Genomic DNA, 13,043 nt, shown 5'->3' on the forward strand with positions numbered 1-13,043 from the left:
TTTCCTGTTGTAATATATCTAATCATGTTGTAAGTCATAGAATAAAAATGCTGAGAAAAAAAAATGCTGAGAAAATTGGATATGTGATTGAATATAAACATCATAAGCCTTACAAGAAAACAAATTGTAAAGAGTCTTTTTCAATTTAAATAACTCAAATAAATTTTGTGGGTAATCATTTTTAATGGAATATGATAAAGAAAGAGAAAGAAAGAAACACAGAATGAACAGATGAAGTGAATATGAAAACTCGGCTGCCTGGTATGTTCCCATTACACTGAAGAGAGAGAGAGATTGGCTGGTCAGCGAAGTATGAAAGACGAGAGATTGGCTGGTCAGCAAATTATGAAAGACCAAGCCCCCAGTTGAAATTTTCTGGCAACGGACGTGAAAGAGAGTGAGCTATCTTGTATGCTCTGACATTAGACTCCAACTTTGTCAACGATTTCATTTCACAATGGAAATACGAAACCAGTTCTGTGGGTTCCCAAAACGGAAGCTGGTTTTAATGAAACTTGCTCCTGTTCCTGCAACCACTTGCTTGACTTTCCTATAAATACACTTCACTCCTTTCTCAATTCTCGTGTCTCTTCTATAATTTTGTTCTACTGCTTCCATAAATGAGTTTGTTATCTCCCCCCATGACCTGCACCTCAATTCCCAAGGTAACCTGGCTTTTCTCTGTCCAGATTAACATTTCTTGCTTGATTCTTGTATATAAAATTTCAATTTTCACAGGTATTCACAGATACTTATCAGTCTTCAGCTTCAATGGGTGTTTTGGTACTGGCTGAGAAGAAGAGAGAAGAAGAGTCTTCTCTAGATAATCAATACCAAAAGGGAGTGAAACTTCTCTGTGAGAATGGCATTAGAACGCTCCCCAACAAGTATGTGTTGCCTGAACCAGAAAGACCAGCAGAAAGTAGCTATATTCAGTTGCCCATCATTGATTTTGCTCAACTGCAAGGCCCTGAAAGACAACAAGTTCTTCAAACCCTATCAAAAGCCTGTGAAGAATATGGGATTTTCCAGGTGGGTAATACAGGAATGCTTAGGAAAACTTGAAAAGACTTATGGGATTTCATTTAAAATTCATTTTTCATTACAATTTTACAGGTGAAAAACCATGGCATTCCCATCAATGTTGTACATAGTATGATGGATGTGAGCGAACAGTTTTTCAAGCTTCCTAATGAGGAGAGGGCAAAGTATATGTCCTCAGATTTGAGTGCACCGGTTCGATATGGAACCAGCTTTAACCAAAGCAAAGATGGGGTTTTCTTTTGGAGAGATTTCTTGAAGCTCGTCTGCAATTCTCCTCCAGATAATCTACCCCATTGGCCATCTTCACCTGTGGACTTGAGGTGACAACTCTTTCCCATTTATTTATCTTTTTTTATAAAATGGTGGGACAGGTAGGATCTCTCATATGTGGCCATAAATTTATGTTTCTATGATGTTCTTAGAAGTGGGCATTTGTTTATTTTGTTCTTATCTTAAAAAATAAGATTTTTAAACGATTCTCTTTATTTTTCATTTGAATTTAGCTAATGCGATATATGTGAAAGTATTCTATTACATGGATTCATCTATATGGTGCCAAATAGCAAATAAAAAAACTCTTAGAAAGACCTGAAAAGAATATCCTCATGATTACTTGGACAAGGTCTTGTCTCTCAATTGTGAGGTTATGTTTCACCTACTGAATTTTTTAGTGAGGAATTCTTTTCCTTTGTTATCAATGGATGAAAGCTAATCGCATGAACTATTTTCTTTGATTGATTAATTTAAACAGGCAGGCAGTTTTTAATTATTCCAAACAAACAAAATCCTTGTTTGACATGCTTATGAAGGCTATCCTGGAGAGCCTGGGGTTGCTAGAAGATGAGAAAGAAGATCATTTCTTACAACAGTTCCAAGATGGAAGCCAGCTAATGTTTATCAACTACTTTCCACCTTGCCCAGAACCTGAACTTACTCTAGGCATGCCTCCTCATTCTGACTATAACTCCCTCACCCTTGTTCTTCAAGATGAGGTTCCAGGTCTTCAGATACAGCACCGGGGAGATTGGTTCACTGTCAAACCAAACCCTAACTCCTTTGTAGTAAACGTTGGTGATCATCTTGAGGTGAGTAATTACTTTATTTCACTAGATCATCATCAATTACTACTTGGGCTTTATCTTTTTTTTTTGGTGAAGACTTGGGCTTTATCAGTTACAAGGTTCTAACACAACTTGAATTGAAATCACTGTTGACAGATATTCAGCAATGGGAGATATAAGAGTGTGTTACACAGGGTTCTTGTGAACTCTACGAGGTCTCGCATATCAGTGGCTTCTTTGCACAGCTTGCCCTTTGAGACCATAGTCAGACCAGCGCCGAAATTGATCAACGAATCTAATCCAAGAAGATATAAGGATACAGATTTTGCTTCTTTCCTTCAATATTTGTCATCTTGTGAGTCAAAGAAGAAGAATTTTCTTGAGTCTAGGAAGCTTACTTCAACTTGAGAGAAATTAAATCCATGAAATGTTGGATTATGATATTTAGGGTTGCTTGATTGGTAAAATCAATATTTATTAATGAAAATGTTGTAGATTCAACTCTTCTTACGGATGACATATGTAATATTTATATCCCTAAATATCTAAAAAATTCCATTTCAAAGAAGAAAAAAAATTTAGTTACAATTGGTTGACTTTTATAGCAGGTGATAAGAAATGATTTGTTCAAGAGTGTGAGGAGTACTATCATGCATGTCATGCATAGTAGAAATTACTCGAATTAAAAAAGAAGCAATGAAATCATTTATAAATTCTCTCTCTTATCTTCTCTCATCCATATATCCTATTTTTGTATTAAATGTTAATTAAATAAATTAAATTGGAAATCTTAGAAAACTCTATTAATTAAAGAAATGAAAGAGTCTATTACAAAATGAGAATATATACACACAAGAGATTCCGAAAATTATTTGGAAGTAATTTAAGAACAATGAAAACATTGAAAGTTGGAACACAGAAAAAAGGGGGCTGCAGTTGAGAGTATGTAATTCTACAAAAGGGCCTCTACAGTTGGAAATTTTATTTAGTCCATTTCTAACAAGGAAATTGACCATCAATTTCTTTGTAGATGTGTGACATGTGTCATAATATCACATCAAATGGTTGATGTTTATTTGCAAGTCACATCAAAAGATTGTGATTAAATTAAAAAAAAAATTTTTGATGTGACTTATAAATGGATCTCAATCTTTGGATGTAATGTTAAGATACTTGTCACCAATATACAACCTTTCGGTGAAATTTGGGGAAAATTTCGTCGAATTTCGGCCGTTTCAATGAATGGCGAACTGAAACGGCAACTAAAATTCGAGATTGTAAGATTTCGATGATCGCTAAAATCAACGATGTCTCTCTATTTCTCGCCGAAACGCGCAATTTTTGCGATATATCGCCGAATTGACCAATATATCACCAAAATATTGATATTTTGCCAATTTCTCGTGATTTTTAGGCTATTTCTCTCGCGATTCATAGCAAAATCTTTAAGGTCAATGGACAATCTTACCAATTTTATCCCAATGATTTAAGACTCAAAAGGCAATGTGCCAAATGTGATTAGGGAGGAGAATCTGCATATAATACTTTCTGAAAATAATTCAAATTAGGAAGACATTTTATAGCAAAATCTTCAAGATTAATGAACAATGTTATCAATTATATTCCAGTGATTTAGGCCTCAAAAGTCAACTTGCCAAATGTAGCTAGGGAAGAGTATATACATGAAAGAATTTATGAAAACAATTTAAATTACCAAGGGATTCTGTAATGGAATCTTTAAGGTCAACGGATAATATTTTCAATTATGTTCGAATGATTTAGGCCTTAAAAGGTAACATGTTAAATGTGGCTAGGAAGGAAATTTAAATAGAAGAATTTATAAGAAATAATTCAAATTTACTAAATATTGGCATCAAATATAGGGAAGACACCGAATTGGCGAATTTGGCCCAAAATGACAAAAAATACCCACTGAAATGGGAGCCAAAATTTGACTATTTTTGGGCGAAACCAATTCGCCCCGTTCGCCAGGTAGTGAACCAACGAACTGGAACGAAATTTCGTTCCTTGCTTGTCACACACGTACAAGAAAATGTCCGAAATGGACTAGACATGAGTTCCTCTGCCGCTTGATCTCAATAAAGGTTTTATGGGCTTTTTCATAGGCTCAGGCTTATGGGTTTGGGCCTAGTTACCTTCAAAAGGAGTAAAGTGACAGTCCTTCCCTCTCAATTGAAACCCCCCCAAGTCCCACCTTGGATGATCGACGCATGAAACATTTCCATCCATAGGCTAATGGTGAAGGCTCTTAGTTCATGTACCCAAATTCCTCTTACCTAAACCCGGATCTGATCCTCATTTCTCTCTTCTCCTATGAAGAACCCTAACAAGAGGGACGAGTCAATCTAATTAATTAGTATCTTTTAGGCCCAAACCATTCCTCCGGGCCCAACTATGCCCATCTACCCAAACTGGGTTGGGCTTTGTTAAATCTACAAAATATGAGACAAAGGTTTACATGGGATCCTACTGCACAAGAACCCTCTTGGCAAATATATAAGGTCACCTTGGGTCCTAATGGAAACGCATGCACCAACACCATTTAAGGACTATAATATATCCCAGTGCAGCTTCCTCATGCATGACTTCATCACAAGGCACAAGCTACAAAGCCTTATGGCTAATCGAATCAGAGAATATTTTGTGTGATAGCATCTATTAAAATATCAGCAATGCTAGGGCAAGTTGCACTTAGTGCATGAAACCTTTCCAGACTTGTAACCTGACACTTATTTGGACCTCTTGACTTGACTTAAGCATGGAACCAGTAGCCTTTTCCCTTTCGATCGAGCGTAAGGAAACCAAAATGGGTCCTAGGCCCTAACCTGCTACGTAGTGACTCCATATCATCTTGTAATCATAAACACTTTCATGCACTATCTAACCCATATCAGATGATACATAACTTACACTTAGTTTATAAAAAAAAAAACTTTTTCTTTTAAATAGTTTTAAAAATAAACCAAAAGGCAACCTACATAATTACAATTTGATAGCCCGATGCAATCTTATTGTATCTTATGAAAATTCACTAAATGTACATGTTGTATGTTTGAAGCATCAGACATCTAAAATCCTTTTAAACACTCTATTTTTTGCACAGTTGACCAGCATATGCTAAATATATGAGCCTTATACACCGGGATCAACCTTTTATTTAATATCTATGAAGAAAAAAAAAGAGACAACAAATCACCTAGAAATCTTTAGAAAAATAATGTTTGGAAGCCAAAGTGATTATATGAAACTAATAAAAAATGTATGTAATATAAGTTTTATCCAGCCTTGCTAGTACATGAACAAAACCAAAGCAAATATCTATTCCGGATTAAATTGCCATTATGACCCCTTAAAAGCATTACTATTATAACTAGTCTTTTTATTTTGCTGCACTTGAAATGCAACATACATGACAATCTTAATTCATGGATATTAGCATAAACCTTTGGTTAAGAGCCGTTTCTTAGTCCCCAAAAAATAATTCATGCATATTTTGTTCCATGTGTTTGAAAGAAATTATATGCATATGTTTACCCTGTACTGACGACTCATGACCTCTTCAATAAGAGAGAGGTGTCCGTTTTACCAATCGAACAACCTTGCCTTGGTAAAACTAGAAACATCATTTTATGATAAATATTTTATTTCCTTAATAAATTACACGATCTTACCATTATTTTTTATTTTAATGATTATAAGGTCGTAAGATTTATCAAAAAGGACATACAAGTAAGGAATAAAGGATTGAAAAAGTGCTAGCTAGCTGAAGCTTGAAGGGCATGTTTTTACAACTCATTTGTACCAAATAAAGCCCCAGACCTAATAAAAGTTAGTATCTTGATCCGAAACTTTTTATGGGGTTTCCACGTTCTGTTGATCTTGGTCTTCTGAGCTTGGCTTGTTGATGGATTGGATGGATTCGTCAACTTGAGGTTTGAAGTCTACCAATTTAGCTAATTCTTTCACTGCTTTGACAACCCCTTCAATCCGTGCCACTATTTCAATCAATACTGAAGCTACAGTGATGAGAGGAACGACTTCCACAAGAGGCATGGTGGTGGATGGAGAAACTAGCTCTTTTATCTCCTCTTCCTTTGCTCCTTCTGGAAATGGTAATGGTGATGGCGGTAGATTGAATTTGTTAGGGAGGGATTTCATAGCGTTTCGAAGTTCTCCTTGAGCAGTTTTCATCTCTTCAACAAAAATATCTAATTTGGAAGATCTCCTCATCGTCTTAGTAGAGAGAGCCAATTCTTTCAACACCCTTGAACAGCCGAAGCTCAATGCAATACAGGCATCTCTGAGATGCTTCTTCATGAAGTCAGGTGCCTGTAACTCAATAATAAGCCCAAAAACGAAATTAGGATATCTAAGAACTTAAAAACTAATTCTAAATAAATCAAACCAAGCACAAACCTAGCTACCTGAACTTCCGAATCAATGCAACCATTAAGAACCTCGACACAAAATGCACAGTTGCGCATGGATGCCCCGATCTTCAGGTACTGTTTCCATGGATGTCTAAAGCTGAAGCGACCATGAGTAGGTTCCCATATTGCAAAATTGGCCTAGAAAAAGTAATAACCAGTAAGGGACTGAATTAAGGAAACCCATTTCAAGAAAGTAGAGAAGTTGAGAGTCGCATGTTCAATTACAAAGGATTCTTCTGTTCCTTTCGAGTTTAGAATACATTTGTATCCTAAGAGATTTTTCTGGGCTTTTTCTCCATTTTCCTCCACATTGTCGTTGTTTTTGTTCACCTTGAAGAACTCAGTTACACAACCTAAATTTCATGTTGCAGAATAAAATGGATCAGATCTCATTCTGTATATGGAAAGAAATTATGACATATTTAACTTCTGCTGTTAAGATACTTTACCATCCAAGGATTTGGAAAGGTTTTCCATGTTATGAGTGATGAGAAGATGGAGCTCCTCTCCAGCCCAAACCGGACAAATGAGCATGGTGGTGAGCATGCATATAGCAATCCCTATGACAACGGTTAACACTCTTTGATAAGCCATCTCAAACAAATTTTCGACTCGATATCCCGAGACCCCCACTATGCAGAAGGTGAGGATGAAGATCATAGTTCCATAATCGAATCGAGCTTTTATTGTCGGGAGAAATCTAGTGAAAGTCGCCATAGAAGCTGGGAGAAATTATAAAATTTGGTGGGTTATTCTTTTTTGGAACTAATATATATACATATTAGGGTGGGGACTATCAAGTATACCATCAGGGAGAATCGAATTAATTGGGATCTCTTCTTCATTAAGAGGTGTTGATCATTGTTAGCTGAGTCAACCCTTTGATGGTAATTTTGATAAGTTGTAGATCAATGAAATATCACAAACCTGCAACGAAGACTGAAGCTTCAAGAATAACAAGCTCAACAGTTTGGCCACAATGGATAGCAATCCAGTTTATGGCAACAGCTAGAAATCCAGCAAGAATAGTTCCTATCACACGGTTAAAGCTTTTATATATGGTTGATCCTGCGTCGGAAAGCACCAACTGTGTTAACATAGGAAGCAAAATCATGGCCATTGGCATTATAATTGAAAAATTAAGACACTCTAGATGATCACCTGCTGTGTATTCGAAGACTACCACAACTGTCATGACTGCCCAGATGGTATTCTCGTCTCCAATACCTTGGTACACAGGATTCACATAGTAAAACACTGAAACCAAGGTGAGTGCCAAAGCTACCTTGAAAGAATGAGTGAATTTCTTAGGATCTTCAACACCTATTGCCCATGCCTTGCTGAGAAACTTGCCAGTTTTCGACTTCAGCTCCACAAGAAAACTTAAGAACCCTAACCAGGTTCTTTGTATAAGGCCAGATTCTGGAACCAGAAGTATAGAAGACCCATTGCTGGTCCATACTCTCCATTGTAATCCACCTGTAGTTTCTGTCTCACTGACCATCTTTGCACTCAGAAAACCGCTCCAAATAGAACATCTAAACTCCGTATGAGGGCCTGGCAAAATAGATATCTCAGTAGATTGGTTTCCTGCTTCTGCTTCTATATATATAGATGGCTTGGCCATGAATTAAAGAGTAGCTTGTACGTTTTTCATTCTTGAATCTTCTTCTCTAACTGAGAAACCAAGTTGACTTTTTTTTTTTTTAAATAAAATATCAAAGTTGACATGAAGATGACATGATTTTTTTGTCTTCACATATCATCATTACGAGGGGATCCACTAACAAAGATGTTTTGGTCTATAATGATTTTGTTTCTTTTGGTTGAAGGCGACTTATTGAGTTAGGTCAATTCTAATTGGTGAGGTCAAATGGATTTAGGAATCGGTATCAGTATAATCTTTCTCATCTCAAGAGCAATACACTTACGTGGTGTGTCACCGCACCCTTGATGGAGTCCACATGTTTACTTGCCTTATTTATTTATTTATTTATCTATCTGTTAGGTCCAAGATTTATCTGATCAGCTTAGACGTATCTCAACTCATAGTTTATACACATCTTTATTACATTTTAGAATGGCTTTTATATAATTAATTTATGCATATATATAGTAGTCAAGTTGTTTTCTTTTGTCATCACTCTTATTATTTTTTATTTTCTGACTTTTGCATCCATCCAATTGTCCTTTAAAAGTACAAGCAAGTAAAAGGTTGAAAGCAATAAAATCAGTCAAACAAAAACGATTTTTTGGGCCGAAAGTTTTCTCCAATGTTAAAACAGTAGCATAAATCTGTTTACCCAAAAAAAAAAAAAAACCATAAATTTGGATGATTTAACATTTTGGTATTTTGACATGTGATTCACTGTCGTCGGGGTATGCAATATCGTCGAATTTCGGAGGTTTCGGTTCATGGCGAATTGAAACTGCTAGCGATTCTCGAACTGGCGAGATATCGCTGATTTTTCGGCGATGTTATTGCTGAACTAGCGAAATTTTGCCACAAATAACCTCCATTCGTCGGAATTGCTAATAACCGGAGGTAGAAGAAATCAAAGGAAAAAAAAAAAAAAAAAGACGAAGAAGAAGAAGAAATGATTTTCAGCAATCAACACTGTCTTCATCTCCTCCATTCACTGGAATCACTAACAACCGGAGGTAGAAGAAATTAGAACACACACACACACACAAAAGATGAGAAACTAGAACCACCGTCGGCCATATGACTTCAGCCTTCATCCCTACAAGTCTGCAACCATCATGAAAAAAGATGAAGACATGTGATTGTTCACACCACACGCAATTCAAAAGTAACTTTCATTCTTCCACTTTTTTGTTTTTTTTTGTTTTGTTTTGTTTTGTTTTTTTTTTTTAAATTCTTCTACATATTTAATGCTTTGATTTTTAAATACTTAATGGGTAAGGAAGTGGGAACTTAAGGCAATGGAGCCATGGAGGTTCTGTAGTTGTCGGTGACCACAATACATGAGGCAGGTCCCTTTTGGGATTGAATGACTTTTTTTATTGGCGAAATTTCGGTGAATTTCGTTGGGTTCACCTAGTTCGCCCAGGTGCGAACCAGTGAAATTTGCCAAAATTTCACACCTTGACTGCTGCAAAGCTCCTTCTCGTACACAAGCACTTGAGGGAGGTAGCTTGGCTGCCTTTTTCGTCGTGTCTGTGGGTGCAACATCAAATAAAAATTTTCTTTATTTACTATGCCATTGATGATGATTCACACAAGACAAGATTTACACTATTCATCTAGTGGTAATGCCAATAGCCAAACTGATACGGAAAAAATATCGTTGAACCGGGTCCATTCTTGGTTCAACCCTTGACCCCAGTCGAGGAAGAACCGACCGACTTAGGTTCGTACGAACCGGGTTTGAAGATAGTGTGTTAAGGAAGAAACCTAGCACGATCGGCAGACAAACACAAGTCCAAGATTCTCGAGATGGATAACTCGTCAGGCGATGGTTTTCAGCATTAACAGGAGCAGACGATCGTGCAAATTTGAATAACTGCCACACCCGCAGTAAAAGATCGTGTGATTAAGGGAAGTTGTCCATCACCCCACTAACGGGTCTAACCGTCAAGATCCGACAGCCACCAGAAGAAGGCTCGAATGAGTTCAACATACAGAATTAATAGAAGGTAAACTCTATATAAGTCATCATCTACATACGAAGAAGGTAATTGAATCGTATTCCTAGTAATCGTATTCATATTTTAGCTCTGCAATTAGTCAGAGCCTTTGTGATCAGTTCATCAATTGACTTAGCCTTCGGAGGTGGGCTCCCGACCCCCACGGTTGAGCCACATCTGACAATTGTTTTGCAAGTCATTCATCAGTGATCGAAGGGCTAAGCAGATTTTGGACGCATCATTAGGCATCGTCTGTGGGAAACGTTTCAGAAAGTCATGGTTACCAGGTCAGCAGCAGTAGTTGTAGCGGCTCAACAATAGCCTGGCATTCGACTTCCAGAAGGGAACACTTCAGAAGATATCCCTGAAGGAAGTTGTGCTCGTGAAGTACGTGAAGATGAAGGATTGGGCGGTAATGAACGCTTGAACCCCCCAAATCCTCCAACAGCAGTTGGATCAAATGCAACACCAGTTTTTGGAGATGAACCAGACGCTTTGTACACTGGTTAGGCAGGTGGTGGCTCCCCAAGCTTTTGACCAATAGGAGGCTAGAAGGCGTGCGGGAGAAGCAGAGATGCTTATACCACCGCTGCGAAAGGCATTCCCCACAAGGAGATAGGCAACCAGCAGGAGGACAAAATTATGGCCTGAACATGTGCGGGGATTCCCGAGAGCGGAGAACTAGGGAACTACCCAGAAGGAACGATCGGCGTGAATGGCCACAAACGAGCCGAACCCGATTAGTAACAAGATTGAGCGGAGGAGTACGCACTCACTCGCCAACCTCAAAACGTTCGGGACGAGAAAGCTATCGAATCGGTGGAGGACGTTCGGTCCACATTGGTCAAGAGCTTGTTGATATCAATCAGAGGTTGGGACTGCTCTCCCGAGAGAGGATGGCTGATGACATCTATTCGGTCATCAGAAAGACCCCTTTCATTGAGGCAATAGCTGGATTTGTGTTTCCCCACAATTTTCGGCTCCCAACTTTCTCTTCATTCGATGGTTCGAGAGATCCCATCGCCCATATCAGTTATTACTAGCAGACTATGGCTGTAGCAGGTAATTCTGATGAAATCCTTTGTAGGGTGTTTAGTTCCTCTTTGACCAGAGAGGCACATAAGTGGTTTTCGAATCTTCCTTCGGGAAGAATTGTCGATTTCGAGGAATTGGCACATAAGTTTATCGGTCGTTTCCAGAGTGGAATCCAGATCAAAAAGACAGAGGAGACTCTGTTCACCATAAAGCAAGGGAAGAATGAGTCAATTCAGGAGTACCTGAAAAGATTCAACAAGGTCACTATGGAGATTGAGAATCGGATGAGCAGGGTAACTAAAACAGCTTTGTTCACTGGATTAACAAACCGAAGGCTCTTGGAGTTATTACTTTAGGACATGCCAACCACCTATGCCGAACTGGTACAAAGGTGTCAAAAGCAGGCGAAAGTGACGAAGATTCTAGATGCATGTCGGGGAGAAATGAAGGCCTCCACCAAAGAACAGAAGGCTCCTGGAAAGAAGGCGAAGCCTAGGCAGCCCAATCATGATCAACCAAGAAAGCCCTGTTCGGCGTGGAGGCAACGTTCTCCCAATCAAAGCAAGTATACCCCATTGAATACTCCTCAATCGGAGATTCTAAACATCATCAAAAGACAAGATATTTTGAAATGGCCACCAAAGGTCATATCCAAATCTAGAGAGGGTAACATGGAGAAGTATTGTTGTTTTCACAAAGATCATGGGCATTACACCAATGATTGCAGGTACTTGAAGGCCAACATTGAAAGATTGATATCTCAGGGGCATCTCTCCAATTTCATTAAAGGGCGACAAGCAGAGACAAGAGTCGCTGTCAAAAAGAGGGACCGTTCAGGAAGCCGAGAACAACGGGTTGAGGTTCCCAAGTCAAAGAAGGGAAAGGAGGTAGTCGATGCTAACCGATCTCCTATCCTAACTATATTTGGGGGTCCTGAACCGGAGTCCCTCCGAAAGCTGAAGACCAAATCTAAGTTCGTTGGGACTGGAGAGGCACAAAAATGGAAGAGACCAAATGGTGAAAGTTCGATAACCTTCGATGACGAGGACGAAAGAGGTATTTGTACACCACATGATGATGACATAGTAATCAAGGTGGAGATTGGACGATGGGAGGTACATAGAGTACTGGTCGATATAGGCTCTTCAGCAGATCTTTTGTCCTACGAAGCTTATCAAAAACTAAAGATCGAGAAGGACTTGATGGAGCCATCGTCCACACACTTGTATGGTTTTTGCTGGATCATTGGCCATAGCCGAGGGATCCGTTTAGCTGGATCTTTCGGTTGGAAATTTCCCCAAGGAAAGTACTATTTGGGTGAATTTCCTCGTGGTTCGGGAGCTTCTGGCTTATAATGTCATCCTCGGCAGGCCATCCCTAACAAAGCTTGGTGCGGTAGTCTCAACAAAGCATAAATCAAATTCCCAACTGATAAGGGAATCGATCAAGTATCTTCAGATCAGCGAATATCCCGACAGTGCTATCTGGCGTATCTGAAGGACAAGGATGGCCTAAAGAAGGTCACGACACTACCGATTGAGATACATGACGATCGGGATGAGGAAGAGATGCAAAGACCTGAGCCAGTAGAGAAGCTGAAACGAATCCAGTTGGATCCCGATGATGAAAAAAGAATGACTCATATTGGATCCGAACAACTGGAGGAGTTCAAGTCTGAATTGAAGATTTTCCTTCGAGAAAACAAAAATGTATTCGCATGGTCTGCTGAAGATATGCCGGGAATAGATCGACAAGTAGCAGAGCATAAGCTTTGGATAGATCCGAAGGCCAAACTAGTGAT

At 38.6% G+C, this 13,043-nt stretch overlaps 3 protein-coding genes across 3 annotated transcripts; 2 read left to right on the forward strand and 1 right to left on the reverse strand.

The window, feature by feature from the left end:
* Window positions 1–211: 211 nt before the first annotated feature.
* On the forward strand, window positions 212–3,017 carry LOC149023660 (putative 2-oxoglutarate-dependent dioxygenase SLC1). Its single transcript, XM_089142828.1, has 5 exons — window positions 212–665; window positions 739–1,032; window positions 1,117–1,364; window positions 1,796–2,129; window positions 2,262–3,017. The coding sequence occupies exons 1-5, from the start codon at window positions 621–623 to the stop codon at window positions 2,511–2,513; spliced, it is 1,173 nt and encodes a 390-aa protein (XP_088998954.1). The 5' UTR covers window positions 212–620; the 3' UTR covers window positions 2,514–3,017.
* A 2,802-nt stretch (window positions 3,018–5,819) lies between these two features.
* LOC149023661 (aluminum-activated malate transporter 10-like) lies at window positions 5,820–8,119 on the reverse strand. Its single transcript, XM_089142829.1, has 6 exons — window positions 7,718–8,119; window positions 7,484–7,624; window positions 7,006–7,278; window positions 6,782–6,909; window positions 6,551–6,694; window positions 5,820–6,455 (listed from the first exon to the last, which is right to left on the reverse strand). The coding sequence occupies exons 1-6, from the start codon at window positions 8,058–8,060 to the stop codon at window positions 5,979–5,981; spliced, it is 1,506 nt and encodes a 501-aa protein (XP_088998955.1). The 5' UTR covers window positions 8,061–8,119; the 3' UTR covers window positions 5,820–5,978.
* Window positions 8,120–11,256: 3,137 nt separating this feature from the next.
* Window positions 11,257–12,597, forward strand: LOC149023662 (uncharacterized). The gene is made up of 2 exons (XM_089143344.1): window positions 11,257–11,535; window positions 11,647–12,597. Exons 1-2 carry the CDS (start codon window positions 11,257–11,259, stop codon window positions 12,595–12,597), a joined length of 1,230 nt encoding a protein of 409 aa, XP_088999470.1.
* The last annotated feature ends 446 nt before the right edge of the window (window positions 12,598–13,043 follow it).

Source organism: Hakea prostrata, chromosome 2 (genome assembly GCF_041222555.1).
Source record: "Hakea prostrata isolate BN-2017 chromosome 2, UWA_Hpros_2, whole genome shotgun sequence".
NCBI classification, from domain to species: domain Eukaryota; kingdom Viridiplantae; phylum Streptophyta; class Magnoliopsida; order Proteales; family Proteaceae; genus Hakea; species Hakea prostrata.

Coding starts and splice junctions, on each gene's coding strand:
- LOC149023660 (XM_089142828.1), top strand. CDS start 621: ATGAGTTTGTTATCTCCCCCCATGACCTGCACCTCAATTCCCAAG. Junction 666..738: donor CCTGCACCTCAATTCCCAAG/GTAACCTGGCTT, acceptor CAATTTTCACAG/GTATTCACAGATACTTATCA. Junction 1,033..1,116: donor AAGAATATGGGATTTTCCAG/GTGGGTAATACA, acceptor ACAATTTTACAG/GTGAAAAACCATGGCATTCC.
- LOC149023661 (XM_089142829.1), bottom strand. CDS start 8,060: ATGGTCAGTGAGACAGAAACTACAGGTGGATTACAATGGAGAGTATGG. Junction 6,910..7,005: donor CCTTTCCAAATCCTTGGATG/GTAAAGTATCTT, acceptor CATGAAATTTAG/GTTGTGTAACTGAGTTCTTC. Junction 6,456..6,550: donor GCATTGATTCGGAAGTTCAG/GTAGCTAGGTTT, acceptor ATTGAGTTACAG/GCACCTGACTTCATGAAGAA.
- LOC149023662 (XM_089143344.1), top strand. CDS start 11,257: ATGGCTGTAGCAGGTAATTCTGATGAAATCCTTTGTAGGGTGTTTAGT. Junction 11,536..11,646: donor TTGAGAATCGGATGAGCAGG/GTAACTAAAACA, acceptor TGTCAAAAGCAG/GCGAAAGTGACGAAGATTCT.